This window comes from Phyllostomus discolor, chromosome 9, assembly GCF_004126475.2.
Source record: "Phyllostomus discolor isolate MPI-MPIP mPhyDis1 chromosome 9, mPhyDis1.pri.v3, whole genome shotgun sequence".
NCBI lineage: Eukaryota > Metazoa > Chordata > Mammalia > Chiroptera > Phyllostomidae > Phyllostomus > Phyllostomus discolor.
The window spans coordinates 94,566,874-94,588,086 of record NC_040911.2 but is presented as its reverse complement, the minus strand read 5'-3'; the positions used below and the strand labels follow the sequence as shown (position 1 = coordinate 94,588,086).

At 51.7% G+C, this 21,213-nt stretch overlaps 1 protein-coding gene across 1 annotated transcript; it reads right to left on the bottom strand.

Annotated features, from left to right (window-relative positions):
- Nucleotides 1–17,805: 17,805 nt before the first annotated feature.
- LOC114506130 (antileukoproteinase) lies at nt 17,806–20,884 on the bottom strand. Its single transcript, XM_028523624.2, has 4 exons — nt 20,573–20,884; nt 19,703–19,864; nt 19,237–19,386; nt 17,806–18,028 (listed from the first exon to the last, which is right to left on the bottom strand). Exons 1-3 carry the CDS (start codon nt 20,655–20,657, stop codon nt 19,238–19,240), a joined length of 396 nt encoding a protein of 131 aa, XP_028379425.1. The 5' UTR covers nt 20,658–20,884; the 3' UTR covers nt 17,806–18,028; nt 19,237.
- Between the last annotated feature and the right edge of the window lie 329 nt (nt 20,885–21,213).

The window sequence follows — 21,213 nt, the reverse complement described above, 5'->3', positions numbered from 1 at the left end:
AGCCACAATGCTGAGACAGTTTGGGTGGAGAGAAGGCACTCAGCAGGCACTAGGCCTGGGCCTCCTGGTGGCCAGAAGCGGATAACACTGGGCACAGAGCACTCACCTTTTGGGGGACTCTTGAGCCCAGGTCTCCTGGAAAGAAAGAGAGCCCTCAGCCCTCTTGGTTCCCTGGAGATTTGAATATTTAAAAGGCCAGTACCTTCCACAGCCTTTGGCAGAGCTATCACTCACAGAGCTGTTTCTTCTGCTGGGAGCACGCGCTAGACGGGCCCCAGACGGGCAAACCAAGGGCGGGAGGGGCCTGTGACCTTGATAGTCAGGGCCCGTCACCCTGACTGCCTTTCTGAATCACGGCTCTCTCCATGTTCTCTGGCTTCCTGGTTCCCCCCGATTTTTGGCCTTTCTCTCCTGTCCTAGCTCACGGCCCTTCCTGGTTGCCCCAGCTGGCACAGCTGCTGTCCCCAAGGGTTATTGACTCTCCTGCTTCTTTGGGCTCCAGATAGTGGGGAAGGGAGAGAAGCAAACCGTCACCTACGGGACCCCTCCAGCGTGCCAGGGACCGCGCTCTGCCCCGCACCCGCACTGCCTCGTTTAAACCCTCCGCCTGTGGGAGGGAAAACCAAGGTTCTAAGTGGCCGGTTGCGCATGCCACAGAGCTTCCAAGCCGGGATTTGAACCCAGGTGTCCCTGGTCCCAGGTGTGCGCCTTTCACACTATCATCCTTCCGTTCATCAGGGACAAACCCTAAAAGTGGACGTGAGATCCACAGAACAGAAACTTAGCTGTGAACTATTTTGAAGTGTACACCGCTCAGTGGCATTCAGTACATCCACAGTGCCGTGCAGCCACCACCTCTGTCTCGTTTCATCCCCACAAATGGTACCTTTCCCTTTAAGAATCACCCACCTTCCCCTTTCCCTGAATGAAGCCCCTGGGAGTGCCCCGTTTGCCTTTTGCCTCTAGAGATTCACCTTCTCTGGGTGCCTCACACGCATGGTTCCCACAGTAGGTGCTGTTTCGTGTCCGGATTCTTTCACTTAGCGTGATGTTTCCGAGGTTCATCCGCCGTGGTAGCACGCATCAGCGCTTCGCTTCTTTTTACGGCTCAGTGATGTTCCATTGTGCGGACAGGTCGCCACCGTGGGAAACAGGCCGGCGCTTCTTCAGAAAGTTAAACAAGGAATCACTGTGTGACTCAGCAATCCTACTCCTAGGTGTAGGACCGGAAGAACCGAAAACTGCTATCCATGCAAATCCGTGCACACGAATGTCCGTAGCGGCACGATGCACGGCCACTGGCACACTCTGAGTCGTGCAGGGGTTGGCTGTTGTTAGGTGTGAAGGTTGTCGAGGCAACGCATGATGTCTGACATCCTTGGCCTCGCCCACTGGATACCGATAGGCCTCTGCTATCATTTCAAAGCCCAATATCACTTTCTGAGTTTTCCCTGGGGCTTCTCCACCACCAGAGAGAACCACCGAGGGGACCCACGCTCTATGAGCGGAGAGGCTGAGGCCCAGGGAAGGTTGTCGATGCAGGGAGCCCGTTGGAGCCAAGATTAGAACCTGCCTCTCTTCAGCCCAAGCTGATGTTCTCTCCGTGTTGAACTCCCATCCATCCCAGAGAGCCTTGAGGGCGGGAAGGAAACTCGCCGGTCCCGGGTGCTGAGCGCGGGTCCGATTTCCTCCCCATACCCTGTTCCCTCCTGCCTCCAAGCGGAGAGGACAGAAACCCCCTCACTGGATGGAGGCTGCTCTCAGGAGAACATAATCTCCTAGTGTTACGTTCATTTTTCAAAAAGTGTATTGATTTGAGAGAGGGAGAAAGAGGGAGAGAGAAGCATTGGCCTGCTGTTCCGCCCACCCATGCCTTCATTGGTTGCCTCTTTATGAGCCCTGAGCAGAGATCGAACCCGCAACCCTGGCCCATCGGGGCGATGCTCCCATCGACTGAGCTACCCGGCCAGGGCTCCCAACTGTACATAAGAATCATGAGAGCAGAGACTCTGAGTCTTGATCACTTCCGAATTCCCCATGTCTAGAAAGTGCCTGGCACGTGGTAGGTCCTACACATATCTGTTGAATGAATGAATGGATGGATGGATGGATGGATAGTGTGCAGCCCTGTGGTCCAAAGATTCTCTTTCTCCTCCTGGGACAGAAAAGGGATGACTTGTCCCTGGAATGAGCACACCCTCTGAAGGTAACTTTGGTTCAATTCATCCATGTCCCTCATGCACCCCAGGCAGGGCCTTGTGAAATGCAGACTGTGCTGGGTCCTCGGGAAAACGGGGAAATACTAGGAAGGGAGTGGTTAAGCATCCGTTTCTCTCTCAGGTGTGGGGAGATCTGGCTGCCACCTCTGTCACCCGGGCACCTCCACAGGCGATTAGAATGGCTGGGCCGCCTTGTTTTCCTCTTTCCCAGTCTGCTCTGCCTGTCCTCACTCAGCAGCGCTCTTCCCTGACGCTCTTACCATCCCCACCCCCACCTGCTTCTCCAGGCCTCCGGGCTCCTGAGTCTCCATTCCCTTTTTGTCATTACTGAATACTTTGTAGGTTTGGTTCGAGCAAATAGTTCAAGTGAAGCTATAGAGGCAGCAGCAAACATCAGAACGTGGGCTGAGGCTCCTGGGGCGATATTGTTTCTTACAGCACAGTTATCAGCTTGGGACAGATGGAGAAACTGAGGCACAGAGCAAGGCAGTGGCTGGCTCATTCGTACAGGGATGAGCTGTGAGAGACTGGTCTCCTGACTTCTGGGTTCCAAAGGGAACATTTGTTTGTTTGTTTTTGAGCCTCAGAAACATAGTGTATTTTAGCTAAGGGCAAAGATGCCGTCCGCCATCAGTGCAGGGAAGGCTGAAACACCCCCCATAGACCCGGCCAGCTGGGGGTCCTGCCCTGCGCCCTGTGCTTGCAGCCCCTCCGGGTCTGGCTGCATAATTTGCAGACCCGGCGCAAAGGGACAACGTGAGGTTCTTTGTTCAAAGCCGGAAAAAAAAGGTGCTGTTGGAGGAACAAAACCAAAACAAAACAAAAACATTCAGACAACCCCACCGCCCATTTTCCTTTTTTCTGTAGTCTCTCTTGATGTTTCTTATTTGTCATTTAACGTTGCTGCCCCTCAGGCCTGGAGATACTCCCAGGGAAGAGACCAATCGGACCCTCCCAGGTGTCCTGGGGCCTGTCCCGCTACTCTGCGTTCTCAGCACGTCCTCAGGCAGGGCCCACCTGCCACCAGGCCCTGCCTCCCACCCGCTGCACTGGCGGGCAGCAGCGAGGAACGGCCTTTGAAACAGTAACTGGAACGAGGCAGCCTCCGGCGTACTGCCGCAGCTGGCATCGGATACGTGCTGCTGGGGACCACCATGGAAAGGAGGTTGTATTGGTGAAGTTTCTCCAGAGAAACAGAACCCATAGACAGACAGATAGATAGACAGACAGACAGACATTTAGTTTAAGGAATGGGCTAATTGGCTCATGCAGTCCTGGGGCCTGGTGGGTACGAAATCCACAGGGCAGGCTGGACTGCATGCAGGCCAGCATTGGCCTTGCACCTGGATTCTGCAGAACAGCAGGCTAGAAAGTCAGCCAGGGTTTCTAGGTGTCTGTCTCAAGGGACGTTTCTTCTTCTTCAGGAGACCTCTGTCTTTTTAAATATTTTTATTCTGGCCCAAGGACATTTTTTTTCATTGCTTTTAGAAAGAGAGGAAGGGAGACAGAAATATTGATGTGAGGGAGAAGCATCAGTTGATTGCCTCCTGTATGCACCCAGACCAGGGTTCTAACCCACAACCAGGCACGTGCCCTGACTAGGAATCAAACCCCCAACCTCTTGGCTACAGGATGATGCTCCAACCAACTGAGCCACACTGGATAGAGACCTGTATCTTTGGGAGGGACCTCTGTCTTTGCTCTTGAGGTCTTCAACCGATTAGATGAGGCCCGCTCACATTATGAAAGGTGATCTTCTTGACTCAAAGTCTACTGATTTAAAAGTTTCATCCCATCTACAGAATGCCTTCACAGCAACATCCAGACTGGTGTTTGGCCAAACAACAGGACACTGGAGCCCAGCTGGGCTGGCCCGTGAAACGGACCCTCACAAAGGTCTACACTGTTTTAACACAAGCGCTATGGAGCCGCGGCGCTCCAAGAAAGAGCAGGAATGCCATCGCTGGTGTGTGTCTGTGTGTGTGCTGGGAGATCTGAAACCAGTCACACGTGTCACCGAAGAACATGATGACCTGGCTTCAGGGCCATCCAGGAAGAGATGCTGCGCGGACACTGAGAAGAGTCTTCGCAGGCTCCCTGGAGGGACAGTGAGCAAATTCACTGGCACCTCTCCTCCACCATTGTTCTGAATCTTCACGGATGAAATCACTGCACCTCACAAGGGCTTGTGAACTTTGTAATATATTTTTCAATCAAGCTGTTTCTATAGATAGAGGCCCCATAAAACACAGTTGCCAGGACCCCGCACTCCCTAGGAGCAGCTCTGGGCATTTTGATGGGGTAGAGAGGCAGGGGGGGCCCAGGCCCGGGGACGGGGGCCGCAGCTGGAGCCTGAGCTCCCTGTGTGCCAAAGGGACAGTGCACCTGACTGTGATGGGAACAGTGTCTACTGGGCTGAGTGGCCCAGGCTCCGTGCCAGTGACTTTCAACTAAACTAAGGCATTCTGACTTTGAGTTTAGGTTCTTTTCTTTTTCAAACTCAATTTATGGGGGTGCATTGGTTAGTAACATTATATGCATTTCAAGTGCAGAATTCTAAAATACCTCATCTCCACATTGCATCGTGGGCTCCCCACCCGGAGTCTAGTCTCCTCTGTCACCACGTATTTGACCCCTCGATCCTCTTTGAGTTTGGGTTTTTATCAACCACATGGCACCGACTCCATGTGTCTTTTTCCCCGTAGCCCCGGGACCTACCACAATGCCTGGCACGCGGTGAGAGTTCATTGAATAATTTTTGTGTGAATGAGCTGAATGAATGAATGAATGAATCTGTGGTTTTCAGCAAGAGGCAGCAGAGGGTGTGTGAAGTAGACTTCCTGAAAGTCCTGGGTGGAGACCAGGTGAGGAGGGGAGTGCCCGCCTTCAGACAGGTTCCGGGGATCGGCAGGGGAGTAGCCAGTTTTAGAAAGGCTCCATCTGGTGCCGTGTAATTAACACTCATTGTGCAACTTGGGGCTTGTACCTTCTCCAGAGGGCTGCCATCTCTTGCGGCAAACCGGAGTTTTGGTCTATGTACGGACTCGGCCACGATTACTCAACTCCGCCTGGATAGTAGCCACAGACAACACACAAACCAGCGATGTCTGGTTTGTTCCAGGAAAACTTCACTTTCATAAAACGGGCAGCTGGATCTGGCCCAGGGGCTGTTGTTTTCTGTCTCTTGGTCTAGATGACCTCTGATATCCTTTTAATCCTAACAGCTTAGGACATAAAGATTTCAAATGCACGGTGTGCAGGACAGAAATGATCACACAATACCATTATATGTCTATGGTGCCTGGGGCAGACATTACTAATTGATCACAGGGCTCTTTTCTGATGAGAAAGGAGTTGGCTTTTATCAATCCATTGCAGATGGAGACCTCTCGCTGTAGCATTCTCCCTTTTACTCTTGAAGAAGCAAATACTTGGAAAACTCCAGATGGCCTCTTGAGTGTGGCATCGAGGGAGACAGAAGTGGTGTTACCGTCAGTGGAAGTCAGACAACCCCCCCGGCCCTCTCTTACGTGCCTTCCTCGCCAGCTGGGAGTGAACGCACCTGGCTCACAGAAGCTACTCAGTGCATGCCAATTTTCTTTTCCCGCCAAAATGGAAACCATCAGGTGACTTCTGCGTGGAGGGATCTGCAGACAGTTGACTGCCTAGCTGGAGAATGCGGGGTCTGTCCAGGAAGCATCCGGCCATATACTGTGCAAAAGAGACGTGTACGGAAGAAGATATAAGACACAGGAAACACTATACACAGGACAATGACCCCTCAGTCCCCTTCAAAGTAGGCGCCTTTGGGACCTCACACAGTTCTCCCATTCACCAGCAGCCGCCCCATCGTATTTTCCTGAATCTCATCGATAGTCTGAAATCTTTTCCCTTTCAAAAGTGATTTAAGTTTCGGGAAAAGCCAGAAGTCACAGGGCACCAAATCTGGGTTATAGGGAGGCTGAGTCACCTGGGTGATTTGACGTTTTGCCAAAAGACTCTGCATGAGACAGGGTGCACGAGTGGGCGTGCTGTCATGATGAAGCTGCCGATCACCTGCTGCCCACAGCTGCAGCCTTCTGAATCATCCAGATAGTTTCCACTGAGGAATGCAAATTTGATGCAGATTCGTTGCTCTACTTGCTGAGTCATTTTGAATCCGATGACCACACAGTGCACACACTCATTTAATGGCATCTACCATCCCACTGACTAGCACAGCGAGGTCATCATTGTTCACGCATGTGCATCTCAGTCCACCCCCCTCGGCTGCCAGGTCACGTGGATGCTGCTCAAACCATCCTTGTTATATGAACAATGGCCAGACTTTTTCCAGACAGCCTTGTACTTTAAAAATTACCTCCTGTGAAGCCATCATTGCTCGATGAAGCCTGACTCTTTCATGTCTATTTAGATTTCCACAAACCACCCCGGCTGGTGTAGCTTTTTTCTCCTTGAGCACGAGCCGTGAACAAAAGGGTCGCCGGTTCGATTCCCAGTCAGGGCACATCCCTCGGTTGTGGGCCAGGTCCCCAGTGGGGGCCACATGAGAGGCAACCACACATCGATGTTTCTCTCCCTCTCCTTTCTCCCTCCCTCTTCCCCTCTCTAAAAATAAATAAATAAAATCTTTATAAATAAATAAATAGATAAATTTATTTCCACAAACCTTCCCTTTGAGGAATGAATGGGGGAAAGGTCAAACATCAGGCAGTCGCATGGTACTGGGGCAAGAGCTTGGGCTTTGCAGTCAGGGATAGCGATCACCCCGATAACCGGAAACAATCTCTGCAGACTGGGGAGCACACATGTGCCACATTCTGTTAACACACAAGATCCGTGGGGGACACCGGGGTAGGAGCCGTTCCTCTGACGTCACGAATTACACGCCTACACTAAATGTCAGTTATGGGGACGGGTGGGGCTCTCCTTGTACGGCACATGGAGGAGGCACGGGGGACATCGTGGTGCAAATAGTTGGGGGAAATACGACTCTGTTGGCTGAGTGATACGTCACCTGGACTTCTGAGAAGGAAACCGCGTTGAGCAACCAGCAGAGAGTTCCCTGAGAGCCAGGAACGTGAGGGTCAGGCACGCGTTGCCCAAGGTCTCAGCCGGGAGTCCTCACCTTTTCTGCTCCAGATTTGAACAGCGTCTTTGCACTTGACCCCTTCTGCCCTTTTCCGCCCATACAGCTGCTGGGCCTGGGGCCCCCGCGATGGTCAGGGTTCGGAGCAACACCAGAGGCCCTTACCAGCCTGGTGACATCCGCCACACTTCCATTTCTCCTTGGTAGCTGGCCTCACGGTCTTGTCTGGGACGGGAAGGAGCCACTGTCTCGCTGGTGTCAGGGCTGCTGGTGTCTCACTGAGCTGGTCTCCCACCTATGCAATCCTGCCTGTGAGGGGCCGACGACCTTCCGGTGTATATGCCCCACTGGTGAGTGTGTAAATAGTGAGGTTTGTCATTAGCCATCAGAGCCGCCCCTGCCTTCACCAGGAAACCCAATAGCCTCTTGCTCCTCCTGCTTCTTGCCTCAGGAACCCTGGCACCTTGGGCTGTAGGAGCTGGTACGGATGGTGAATTCCAATCACCCTGGTACAATCTTGGGTGTAGGGCCAAAGGTGGAGGCTCCTGCTGGTGTGGGATGTTCCCTTCTCTAGGTTCAGCTTAGTTTCAGGAGGTCTCCCCGAGGGTGGGGTCACATCTACCTGGGCTCCCAGGTCTCTGCAAGGGCTTCTGAGAATCTGGAAGTGTTTCGTATATGTATATAAAGCTTTTATTTACTGTTTTCTTCAGATTATAAGACACACCACCCCCCGATTTGGGGAGAAAAGGAGATGCATCTTATAGTCCGAATGTAGCTTAGCTGGCTCGATGTGGGGGCGTGGGGGCCAGCGGTGGTGGATTGGGGTCACAGGAGGCAGCAGCAGGGTCGCCACTGCAGGAAGCCGGAGGAGGCGGCAGGAGTGGGGTGATGCTGCGGGCCCTGGGCTGGGAGGAGGAGGGGGTGTCCCAGCGGGGCAAAGCAAGGGAGGCAGGAGCGGAGTCCCGGCTGCGGCACATTGTAGTGCTAGGGAGGAGGGTACAGGCGTGCAGGCATGTTAGGAGAAGAAAGCCTTCGGTGCCCCTGCGTGCCTCCATCGCGTGACTGGTGGGTCCTCCATGAACATCAATATAGGCAAATTCCACTGCAGGGTCACCTGCCACTGCGGCCCTGCAGCTGTCGCAGAACTACACCTCCCATCCTGCTTGGACCGGTTGGGATGGCGGCAGCTGTAATTTGGCAGCAGCTGCAGAGCCACACGGGCTGTGCAAAACTGTTGAGTTCTGTTTGCATTTACATTGGTGAAATATTATGTTATTTATGTTATTAAATATTTTACCACATTTTTTGCTTCAAAAATTTTTTTCTTATTTTCCTCCTCTAAAATCTAGGTGCATCTTATAGTCCGAAAAATACAATACTTATTTTTAGAGAGAGGGGAAGGGAGAAAGAAAGAGAGAGAGAGAATCATCTATATGTGAGAGATACAGCAATCAGTTGCCTCTTGCACGCCCCCTACTGGGGACCTGGCCCGCAACCCAGGCATGTGCCCTGGCTGGGAATCAAACCAGCAACTCTTCAGTTCGCAGGCCAGTGCTCAGTCCACTGAGCCACACCAGCTAGGGCTAGAAGTGCTTCTTTTATTCAGCCATCCCATTGGCCCAGGTTTTGCTCTGTTCTTAACCCTATTTCTCTCTTTCTCTCATTCTCTGCCCTCATCTCTTCCCCTCTCCTAGCCTGTCTGTGACTCTCCAACCATCAGTCTCTCCCTCTCCCTCCCTTCCTCTCTCCCTCTCTCCCTCTCCCTCTCCCTCTCTCTCTCTCTCTCTCTCTCTCTCTCTCTCTCTCTCTCTCTCTCTTTCTCTCTCTCTCTCGGTTCTGCTTTGTCTCTGTTTCTGTCTTTAGTCCCACTTCTCCTGCCTCTGGCTCTAGCTCTCGACCTGTCCAGTCAGGTGTATCTGTGTTTGTTTCTTCCTCTCCATCTCCATCACTCCTAGCCCGCCTCTACGCCATGTACACACTTGTTTCTCCCCGGGGCAGGACGCCCCAGCTGGGAGCGCTCTGCCTCTTCCCGGGCTCTGCGACATCTCTTGTCCCTGCGTGCGGTCTAATCAAGCCTGTCCCTCCTCTCGGGGGTCAGACAGGTGTTCCCCTCTGTGGGCGGTCACCTCGGTGAGGGTCCATCCTGGAAAGCGGTGCTTTGCGTTCAGGAGTCGTGATGGCTCCTCAGCGCCCAACTCCCTCTTGAACCGAACATTTTGTCCTTTTTTTCCAAAGATTTTATTTATTTATGTTTAGAGAGAGGGGAAGGGAGGGTAAAAGAGAGGGAGAGAAACATCAATGTGTGGTTGCCTCTCGTGCGCCCCCAACTGGGGGCCTGGCCCGCAAACAGGCATGTGCCCTGACTGGGAATTGAACCGGTGACCCTTTGGTTTGCAGGCCGCCACTCAATCCACTGAGCCACACCAGCCAGGGCTCTGCCTTTTCTTCAAAGGCTTTGAAAGCTAGGGCCTGCCCACCTAGCTCAGCACTTTAGATCAGAGGAACCCGAGTGCCAGAGTGACGGACAGGGTCCAAAGGAGGAGAAATGCTACCCAGCTGCTTGTGGATTCAAATGCCTGGACCCTGTTAACCCCCCAGCCCAGCTGATGGAGAGGAGGGAGGCTGAGGACGCAGCGTCTAGGGGACAGGACTGAGTGACAGGGTCCTGCCAGGCCTCCTCCTTCCCGAGACCCGAGTTTGCCAGCTGGTCAGGCAGTCACGCCACCTCAAACAGGAAGTTACCCACCTGGTCAGAGGAGCAGCCGATCTGTCAGGAGGTGAGCTTTTCAGGTGACCAACAGTCATTGGTCCTTCAGGTAACCAGGCAGCACTGGACAACTGGTCACCTCCACTGACTGAGGGCCTGATGTTAGAGGGGAGCCAGCTCCCATGTCCGGGGACACCCAGGCCTTGGGAAGGGGGTGGTGGTCATGGAGGTGGGGGAGATGATTCTACCTGCTCAGGCTGGGGCAGGGGTGTGGTGTGGGGGGTACCTGGTCTCTGATCTGGGGCTCTGCTCTCACCAGGTGAGAAGCCTGGGGAGTGTCCAGCGGTCTGTGAGCAACATCTGGTGCTTGACCGCTTCCCCCTGATTCTTGTGAGACACCCAGTGCTCGCATGACTTAAAGTGCGGCGGGGGGTGGGGCACGTGTGGGAAAGAGTGTGCGTTCCCTGTGAAAAGCGAGAATCAGACTCACTGGAGAGGGTGGGGTGGCAGTCCACTGGTTGGCAGAGAGGTCACCAGGGTTGTCCAGAACCTGGGCCGGTCCACAGTCCATAGGCAGAGGCCAGCTGGGGTGCTGGGCAGATCTGCGGGGGAAGCTGCCTGCGGGCACTGTTGCTGAGCTGACCGGGAAGCCGGAGCCGGGAAGTCTGCGGAGAGTCAACATCGCACAGTGGGGGCGCCCGCAGGGCCCGTGCTCATGGGAAGCCTGCCAGGTCGCCCTTGGAGCTCTTCGGGGAGCTGCCTGTGGGGGTTCCTGTGGACGCACCTGCTGGGTGAGCTCCACTGGCGGGGCCCCACGCCAGCGTGGCAGCGAGAAAAAGGGAAGCCCACCAAAACCAGGGCTCCAAGGCTTGTCCCGCACTTACTAGTGACTGAGAGTAACAGCGTGCTGACTGGCAAGGGAGAACGTCCCCACAGTCCATGCCAGCAATGAAGGACATATTTGGAGCGGAGAGGCACTAACCTGAAAACGGACACAAACAGGATAGAATAAAGAGCCCTGAACAGTCCCCTGCACGTACAGGGATTTGATTTGTGCCACAGGTTGTTTTGCAAAACAGCAGGGAAAAGAAAGTCAAGAGTCTTTTCAACAAGTAACACTGAGCCCTGGCTGGTGTGGCTCAGTGGACTAGGTGCCGGCCTGCAAAGCAAAGGGTCTCGGGTTCAATTCCTAGTCAGGGCATGTGCCTGGGTTCAGGCCAGGTCCCCAGTAAGGGGGTGCACGGCGGGCAACCACACATTGACGTTTCTCTCCCTCTCTTTCTCCTTACCTTCCCCTCTCTCTAAAAAGAAATAAAGTCTTTAAAAAAATAACAAATGGCACTGGGACAAATTATATATGTATATATATTTTATTTATTTTCTTTATATATAAAATAAATAAATAAATATTTTATTTATATATTATATATTTTATAAAATATACACAAATATTTATATAAATATATTTTATTTATATATTTTTATTTTATTTATATATTTTATATATATAAAATAAGTTTATATATATAAATTATGTATATATATTTAATCCTCACCCAAGGATATGTTTATTGATTTGAGAGAGAGAGAGACATCGATCTCTTGCCCCACCCATGCACCCTGACCGGGAACCGAACCCCCCACCTTTCGGTGTACAGAACGACACTCCAACCAACTGAGCCGCCCAGCCATGGTGGCATTTCATGGTTCTTGTGCACAGCGAGGTTTGACAAGCCTGGCACATCTACATTCCAGGTCTGGATCTTAAAGACGCACTTGTACGCCTCCCTGTACATTAAGTGTGACGTGTCTCTTGCTCAAAGAGGCGAGCATTTTCTGAGGGTTGACTATATGTTAGACTCCCTGGAAGTTAACGCATCATTTGTATCCTCTGCCTCATGTGATTTTCATAAAGGCCTTGGGGAAAGCAGCGAGTGGGGCTGATTTGCATTGGCAGCCGAAACAATACCCAAACCCTTTGACCCAGTACATTTCGCTTCTGGCATCTGTTCTAGCAGAAAAATCTGAAATACAAAGTGACTCACCCACAGGGCTCACATGCACACAGAACAGACAATAGAAACCAAGAACTGGTAATAACTGGCTTGTCCAGGGGAGTCACAGAAATGATGACATAGCTTTGAAGTGAACGGCAATATGGTTATTAGTTGAGTTCAGCTAAACAGTGCTTCCTGTGTGGTGCCTCAGTGCCAAGTTCAGGCTGTGTGGGCGATGGATGAGCCCAAAGAACACGGTACCTACTCTCTGATCAAGATGAGTATGAAGTTTGTGTAACATTGGGGTATTGCGCTATAACATGTACCAGATTAGAAGATATGAAATTATATATACAGCATCATCACAGTCAAAGGAACAAATGCACTTGGACCGGAAAGAATGACCCACACCTCCCCTCCAGAATGGGAGGGGGTGGGGAGGCAAGGGACCCGCTTTCCCCCCAGTCCCATTAAAGCCTTGCTTCGTTTTCCGTATCAGCTGTTGCTTATTCCCGGAAGACTGCAAGAGTTGCAATTTGAAAGGAACAAAGGGGATGCTTTGTGAAACAACATCCATGCTAGCTCTTGGGTGGGGAGGATGGCTTTGCAAATTGTGGGCAGTTTAGGAAAATGTTTCTCTTTCTCTGTGTAGATTTAGACTGTCCACTTTCTCAGAGCTGCTTATTCTTTTGGGGTTACGTGTCATAAATCTGCCTGCCTGTCATCTGATCCAACCAATACTCACCGGACACTCAGAAAAATGGACAAACATCTGCAATTCACGGGACCCAACAGGGTATGTGAGTGCCCACTCCGGGTTATGTTGGGAAACTCGGAATGCCGAAGACCTCACGGGAGCTGTCTGGCTGCACCGTTTTCTCACCTCCAGCAAAGGCTACTCCAGAATGAGGACTCCAGGCTCAGGGCAAAACACTGTGCCCATGTGTCACTGTGCAGGGGACGGAGGCCAAGCCCTCCTTCGCAAAGGAGATACACTTTTGAATGACACACATAGCACCAGCTGAAAATGTGCTGCTAAGATTTTCTTCCTTTCTACTTTTCTTCTCTAATTTTTTGCCAACGATCACTTTAAAAACCTCGAGCTCTTACTGATGAATTAAAAAAATATTGAGTCCCAAAATCACATTTGATTCATTTTTTAAGGACAATTTTTAGAGCAGTTTTAGGTTCACAGCACGGTGAAGAGGCAAGTACAGAGATTTCCCACACACCCCTCACCCCCCGGCCATAGCCACAGCCTCTTCTATCTCCCACATTCCCCGCAGTTCATCACCTGTAATAAATGGGCACACCCTCATCACCGAAGTGCGTGGTTGACATTAGCATTCGCTCCAGTGTCGTGCATTCTGTGGGTTAGGACAACTGCATGACACGCACCCATCATCACAGCATTGCACAGAGCAGTTTCACTGCCCTACAAATCCCCTGTGCTGTGACCTGCTCACGCCTCCTTCCCCAATGCCTGGACCCCACTGGACTTTTTACCGGCTGCACAGTCTCGCCTTTCTCAGAATGCCATATCCTTGAAATCATACAATACACAGACCTTTCAGACTGGCTTCCATCACGTCGTAACTTGCACTTCAGATCCCTCCATGTCTTTTCACGGCTGGATTGCTCCCTTGTTCTTAGTGCTGAATGCCCCATTGTCTGGGTGGACCACCATTTCTTATTCATCCACCTACTGAGGGCATCTCGGTTGCTTTCAAGTTTTGCCAGTGATGCATACATCATGTGCAGGGTTCTGTGTGGACATGGTGTTCAGTTCCCTTGGGTAAATACCGAGGAGGGTGATTGTTGAATTGCATGGGAAGAGTGCGCTTGGCTTTGTAGGAAACTGCCATATTGTCTTCGGAGTGGCTGCGCCGCTGGCATCCCCACCAGCGATGCCGCTCCCATCCTAGTCAGCGTTTGGCGTTGTCCGTGTTCTGGATTCTGTGCTAGTAGCGTGTAGTGGTATCTCACTATTCTCATTTGCATTTCCCTGATGACATGCGTACTATGTGGAGTATCTTTTCACGTCCTTATTGACCTCCTGTGCATCTTCTCTGGTGTGGGGTCTGTTCAGGTCTGGGGCCCTGGAAGCAGACCAGGCAACTAGGGAAGATGGGGCTGAGGTGGGGCCGAAGGGTTAAGGGGAAGAAGCTATGGTCACAGGGACTTGTGACCCGTCCTACTGGGACTTCCCCTCCGGGTGTTTCTATGAATCATTAGTTTGTAAAATTGCAGAATAAAGTGGGACCTGAATCTTCCCACGTGTGTCATACAAATGAGGAACCAAGAAACACGTCCAATGTCACAGACGAGTCAATAGCAGACTTAGGAATCAGCCTCAGTTCTTGAGACGTGGCCAAGTGATTTCTCTATATCCCCGTGTTGCCTATACCTTAGAGACAGAAGCAAGGTTTGTTTGGGCTGGAAGAACGGGACATCCCCACAAGCTAACTTCCACGAGAGGAGGCCTGTTTGAAAAGAGTCAGGATGAAAGGAAATGTCCCCCACCCTCTTCTTTAAAAAGGGAGAAACCCAGGGTCCAGAAAGAAGCTATTTCAGCACAGAACTCTGCAGTCAGCCTAGGACAGGTTTAATGTGCATCCAACCCTGGCTGGTGTGGCTCAGTTGGTCAGAGCCTCAATGCCATAAATCAGAAGTTCCTGAGTTCGAGCCCTGGTCAGGGCACATGCTTGGGTTGCAGGGTCGGGTCCCCTGTCGGGGCATGTGCGAGAGGCAACTGATCAATGTTTCTCTCTCACATCAATGTTTATCTCCCTCTCTCTCTTTTCCCCTCCTCCACTCTCTGAAACCAATAAGCGTGTCTTTAGGTGAGGACAAAAAACAATAAAATGTAATAAAATAAAATATATTCAGAGTATGGACAGTAAGGTTAGAATTAAGGGAACCATGTGATAAGATCAGATTCCTTCATATAGGCCTTGGAAGGCTCTCAGGGAAAAATAATTTTGAAGTTCAAATATTTGATTTTAGATGAGCTAGTTGAGAGTATGCTTGAGCCAGAGTGGAAGACAGCCACCCTTTCCTCTCACTCCCGCCAAGATCGATGGTTTCCTCCCTCCCCTGTCCTCCTGGCCCCCTCCGCAACCCCCTCCCCCCGCCAATGAACAGACACTGAAAGTCAAGTTCACCCTCCCCAACCAAACACCAGAAGCCTATGTAAGAGAAAATCACTCGATATTCAGGGGACCTGGAGAGTGACGATAATTTATTTACACATGGCATTCCTGTAGTGAGGTTTCCGGTCCGTCTGCTTTCATTCCCCACCCCCACCCCCACCCAAAGGTGGACTGGAGACAAACCCTGACCTATGGGGTCCGTTATGAAATGAGGCGTCGCATGGAACTCAAGGGCAGGAAGTAAAGTGGGGTCCTCCAGTGTGTTCCAAACTGATCAGAACTGTATTATTCACGTAATAAACAAAGTCCAAACCTCAGTACTTAACGCAGTGAGAATTTATTTCTCGCTCACATCATGGTCCCCAAGCAAGTGGGGAGCAGCTGCGATCCACACAGAAACTCGGGATCCCAGGTTCCTGCCTTCTCCTCCTTCCTCCTGGTCCTCGAAGTGCTCTCCATGCACAGGTGGCTGCTGAGAGAAGAGCGAGGGGCCAGGTCCCGAGCGGGACCGCACCACTCCCACAGAACCCAGTCACGCAGCTGCACTCCACCGGAAAGGAAGACGGGGAATTCAGTCTAGCTGTGTGTGCCCAGGGAAAAGCGGGGACCGCGGATCCTGGGGGTCACTAATGTTGGTTACCTGAGGGTCCATCTCTCTCTTGCTGTAGGGTCGCTCCCCTCTGCTTCAGACCCACTCTGTTCTTTTCTGTGCTGGCCAGATTTATGCTTCCTTAGCCACATCCCTGGTCCCTAGTCGTTTCTTGAACTGAAATGATTTTCTAGCACAAATATCTCCTGCTGCCAACCGTGAGCTTTAATGCTTCTCCAATTCAAAAATTCGGCTTCCAGTGAGTACAGAGAATTTCTAGTTTCATCGAGATGGGCTTTGAGTCTCTGCTTCTTGCACTCCATGTGTGGCTTTTGGAAAACCACCAGAAAGGATTTGTTTTGCCCTGGCATTTGATCCTGGAAGTACCAGGGGAGGGCATTATATGTTAGTTTGGTTTTCTTTTCTTTTCTTTTTTTTAATATTTATTTATTTATTTATTTTTAGAGAGGGAAGGGAGGGAGAAAGAGAGAGAGAGAGAAACATCAATGTACGGTTGCTGGGGATCATGGCCTGCAACCCATGCATGTGCCCTGACTGGGAATCGAACCTGCAACACTGTGGTTTGCAGCCTGCGCTCAATCTACTGAGCTACACCAGCCAGGGCTGTTAGTTTGGTTTTCAGGTAAGAACTCTTGAAGGTAAACTGTCAGTCTCCGTGGCCAGCACCACCAGTCCTGTTTTCAAGTCCTTTTCTTCAGAGGAAACCGCCCCCCTGCCTGTGGTGAGTATCCTTGGGTGTGTACCATAAAATGCTGGCTGTTTTATGGGATTTTTAAGTATTTATATATATATGACTATTTTATATTACATTATATCAGCAGTCTGATTTTCCCAGCAAACTTTTTTTGGGGGGTTCATTGTGTCCATGTTGACTCACATAAGTTTGTTTGAATTTTTCTAAAGCGTATCAAGGCATGAGAATGTAGCCATTTCACAAATGAGAGCCCTTTAGGGTGGTTTCCGTTTCTGATGTTTTGGGGCAACGTCTTGACTTGCCTGTGTCTCTGGAAGAGAAACAGCTCAGTGGTAGCTTACGTGCATGTTCAGTTTTATTGGGTGTAACCCCTCAGTCTTCTGAGTGGCTGTACCCCTTACACCTCCCTCGGCACGCTGTGCGAGTCTCGGGGAGTTTATGTGGTAGGCTTTTGACTCTTGCCGTTCTGATGGATGAGAGACGGTGTTTCTGATAACTAGGGAGGCTGAGGTTCTCCTGTGTCCGCCCGGGCCGTGTGTTACAGTAACACCTGTAGTAACACCTGGCTGCTCCTCGGGTCGGAGTGCCTTCTCGTGAGAGCTCGGTTGTTTTTCTTACTGGTCTGCGGAAACCCTTCCCGTGTTTCCATTCTGTGTCTACGTCTGTCATCGTCTGTTACCGTTATCCCAAATCTTTACTCCAAGGCTGACCATTTGTTTTTTAACTCTTTTGCGTTTATGATTTTTATGTTGCCGTAGCCAGATGTATCGGTTATTGCCCTCATTCTTTGTGCCTTGCTTCAGAAGGCCTTTTTATTCTGAGATACGGATGGCATGTTTCATTAAATATTTTGTTGCTGTTCCAGTGCGCTTGTCCCAGTTCTCCCCGCTTTACTCTCCTCTGTCTAGCCCACCCCCCCGCCCCCCCGGCCAATCCCCACGCTGCCGTCCACGTCCTGCCCGCGTCCACGGGTCCCGCATACATGTTTGAGGTAGGTCTAGCATTTACTGAGAACCTGCCGTGTGACCGTCACTGAACTATTCATGTCACACGTTATCACCCTCACCCTCATAACTGGATGGGATCGGCACTGCTGTTAGCGTCCCCGGGTTACAGATGACAAAACCGAGGCTCAGCGGGACAAAGTCATCGGCCCCCAGTGACAGAGCCAGTCATCTGCAGACACAGGATGTAAACCCGCCTCTGCTCGGCCCCAAACGCTTCCTCCTTTCTGGGGGAGAAGCCCCCCCCACACACGCAGGCCTTTCATCATCCTTCCTCTCGCCCACCACATTCCAGGTTGGACTCAATGGGTGAAGGAAGACGGAGACACAGAGAAACGTTGTACGTGTGTTTGTTTATTCACCAATCGACAGGCATTTCCTGTTTGGGCCAAGCCTCATGTTGGATGCTGGGGGTGCAGAGGTAAAGCAGGCCAGTCTTAGCCCCCACGGAGGGACTGGCCACAGAGCCACATACTGTCACCAAGGTACTGTCATTTTTCTCCAGGCTTGGGGCCTACCAGGAGGTCCTGATCGTATTGAAGTGAGGAGAGTAAATCTGTGGAAAGAAAAGAAAGTAGAGCCTCAGCACAGCAACATCCGAGCGACCCTTAACATCCTTCCCACCGGGAGGGGCCTCCGGCCCCCAGGCTCTAAGTCCCTTGGGACAAGGTGCCGGAATAGGCGAACGGTGCTGGTCTTCAGGCTAAGGCTCGGGAACAGATCCCGGCTTCTCTGTGACTCTGCTTCAGTCTCCCGCTGGGAAAACGAGGGCACTGCACCCGAGGGTCCTGCGAAGGCCTCCGCATCTGTGCATCATCCCAGGGTTTTCTGTGGTTCCAGACACACCGGCCAGTCGAGGCCGTAGCCAGAGCAATACCATCCCGATGCACGCAAGACCTCTACTCTTTTGTTTTTTAGCAACAGAACATAGTTTTATTGTCATTATTATTTACAATTTATGGGCCAACTATTATCCTCAGAATTTTACTTATGTTGGCAAATAGTACTATCTCATTTAACCATTCAAGCTTTTATAAATTAGATATTGTTATGATGATCCTCATCATCATCCTCATTTTAGAGACGAGGGAACTGAGGCTCAGGGAGGCTAAGTCACTTGCCCGTCTCTTGTGGCTGGTAAGTGGCAGGGGCCGGTTTGTCGGGCCAGCAAGCATTTGCCGTATACCAACCGAGCCAGACAACCTACAATTACTTTCTGGGTTTTTTTTTTAATTGTGGTAAAATACACATAACATAACATTTACCATCTTAATCATCTAAAACATTTTTAGTTACAGTTTACTTTCAATATTATTTTGTATTGGTTTCAGAGCCTTTCCGATCTTAAAAAGCACTTTCACTTTTCTTACAGTATTTCAGTGCATATAATTGCATCCACTTTACAGATGGGAAAACAGAGGCTCTGAAAGATACAATCAGTTGCTCATAGACACCCAGTCAGTCAGAGGCAGAGATGATATTAAAAGATTAGAACTTGTGCCCCTTTTTATGGCTCCTTCCTCCGGACTCATTCCAAGAATCCTTCCCTCCCAGGACCCAGCACCGCCAGTCACAGGTGGCCTCGGGGACTTCCTGTTTAGAGAACTGGGGGTAAATGGTGTTGAAAGGCAGAGGGTCTGCTTGGTGGGGTGGGGGACAGGTACCGGGAGATGCCAAGCATCCTCCTTCACACGGAAGGGCACCAGGAGATTAAGGCTGTGTCAGGACGTGTGAGATGTGGATCTTTCCAGATCTTTTCCTTACCTCACTCTGGCTTCACACACGAGTTCCCACACACCCCCTTGCAGCACTTGAGATTGTTTAGGCAGTGGCTGTCATTCAGGCAGTAGTTTCTTGGGTTGGGCGTCATGCACTGGCCGATGAACACTGGACACTTTCCAGGATTGACCTTCACTGGTGAGAAGAAAGCGCCCGCTCAGGGCCTTGAGCCCCCAGACACCACCCAGCCCCCACCCCCATCTCTACCCCATGCAGGGAAATCAGGTCCTCCCCCGCCTCAGTACCCAGACGGACCCCGTGCACATCCCGAAGGAGACCCCTCCCCCTGGGGGAGCCCCGACCCCCTGAGAGTGCAGAGCTGGGCAGGGAGGAGCTCTGGCTCTGCCCCCCCACCCAGCCCCCGTTCAGGGACCCCCCCTCCACTTCTCCCAGATGTGTGTCCTCCAGCTCGAGTCTCCCTGGTCCCCCTCCCGGGACTCTACTGCCTCACCTGGCTGTGACGGGCCCACAGGATCCATGCATTTGACGCCACAAGGGGCATCACAGCATTTCTGCTTCTTTGGACACTGCCAGTCACTGTGGCATTGAGGGGGTTCGAATACGAGACACTTCGCTGGGCGTATGAAGGGGCAGTCGCCCTGTTTAGCTTTTCCTGAAGGGTAAGAACAGAGGAGGGAGCAGGAGCTGATTCTGAGTCGTGGCCACCATCCTGGCCAAGGAACCAGCTTCCCAGGAAGGGGAAGGAAACTCAACCCAGGTGGCTGACCCCGAAAGAATGGAGGGAGCGGCTCAGCCAAGCACTCAACCAAGAGGGGGTCAAAGGCCCAGAAAGAAGATACGGAGGGCGGTGTGCTGATACATGCTGTAAGAAGCAGACTTTGTAGCATTTGCCAATTTCCATGGTGTAAATACTCCCACCATGATTGATTTCCAGCTACCGATGCGATGTCAGCCAGTTCACAAAAGTCTTGAAAATGTACCGATTGGCCACTGCAGGCCAGCAGGAGCCTTCTCCAGGACACGGCTGCACAGAGCTCGTTAGGTGAGCCCGGCCCAGCGAGAGGGAGAGGTCCACCCTGGCTGGGAGGGAGGCAGCAAAGGGACAGCGACAGTAGGAGGGACAGCTCATCAGAGACCAAAAGAAAGAGAGCGGATTGAAAGATAAATAGCAGAAGAGAAAGGGACCATCAGAAAGCTCTAAGACACATGTTTAGAAAATTAGACAGAAGGACACCAAAATGATGTGACAGAGAAAAAAAACCAAACAGTAGAAAATTAGCAGCCAGGGGCCAGACCCTTGGAAAGACGCCTTCCGGGTCAGCCCGCAGGCCCCTGGATGGCCCGAGGGGCTCGGACTCACCTTTGCTAGCACCTTCCACAGCCTGGGACACCAGGGCTCCGAGGACCAGGAGCACCACGAAGGCCACGAGGCTGGTGAGCTTCATGGTGAGGGCAGGCGGGGTTGCGGACCAGCGTCAGCCTCGTCCCTTATACCTCAGCCCGTGGGCGTGGTCCCACCCGAGCTGCCCCCACCCTCCCTGCTGCGATTTCATAAGCAGGCAATTCAGACAGAGAAGGTGACCTTGCTAACCGCCCCGAGGGTCGGTGGCTCTTTTCCACCCCAGACAAGAGTGTCAGGCCTAGGAAGGAAAATGTAGGACTTGGAGGGGGAGGTGTCAGGGGGCTGGTCAGGAAGTCACACTTTAGGGGACCCTTTGGGGTGGGTAGGGGATGGGGCAAGGGGCGAGTAAAGAGCAGAACGGAAGGACATTGTGAAGGAGCTTCTTAGAAACCTATTTCACACTCTGGGCTCCTGGGGATTGCCCAGGGCCACTCCCTTCCCCAAACTTGAGGTGGCACCCTCACCCTGGCTGTCTCCTGACTTGTGTCCACATCGTACCTGCTGTTCCAGGTTCTCTGCCAGTCACTAGGGGGTTTCTCAGAGAATCCTCGTTACATAACAGGTGAAGCAGGTACAGCAATGAATACCTCTTCCGGCCG

What these genes read in the sequence shown, in the direction of transcription:
- LOC114506130 (XM_028523624.2), bottom strand. Translation starts at nt 20,657, where the DNA reads ATGAAGCTCACCAGCCTCGTGGCCTTCGTGGTGCTCCTGGTCCTCGGA. An exon ending in TGTGGAAGGTGCTAGCAAAG is followed by an intron (nt 19,865 to 20,572) that starts GTGAGTCCGAGC and finishes CTTACCCTTCAG; the next exon opens with GAAAAGCTAAACAGGGCGAC. An exon ending in TGTGGGCCCGTCACAGCCAG is followed by an intron (nt 19,387 to 19,702) that starts GTGAGGCAGTAG and finishes TCTTCTCACCAG; the next exon opens with TGAAGGTCAATCCTGGAAAG.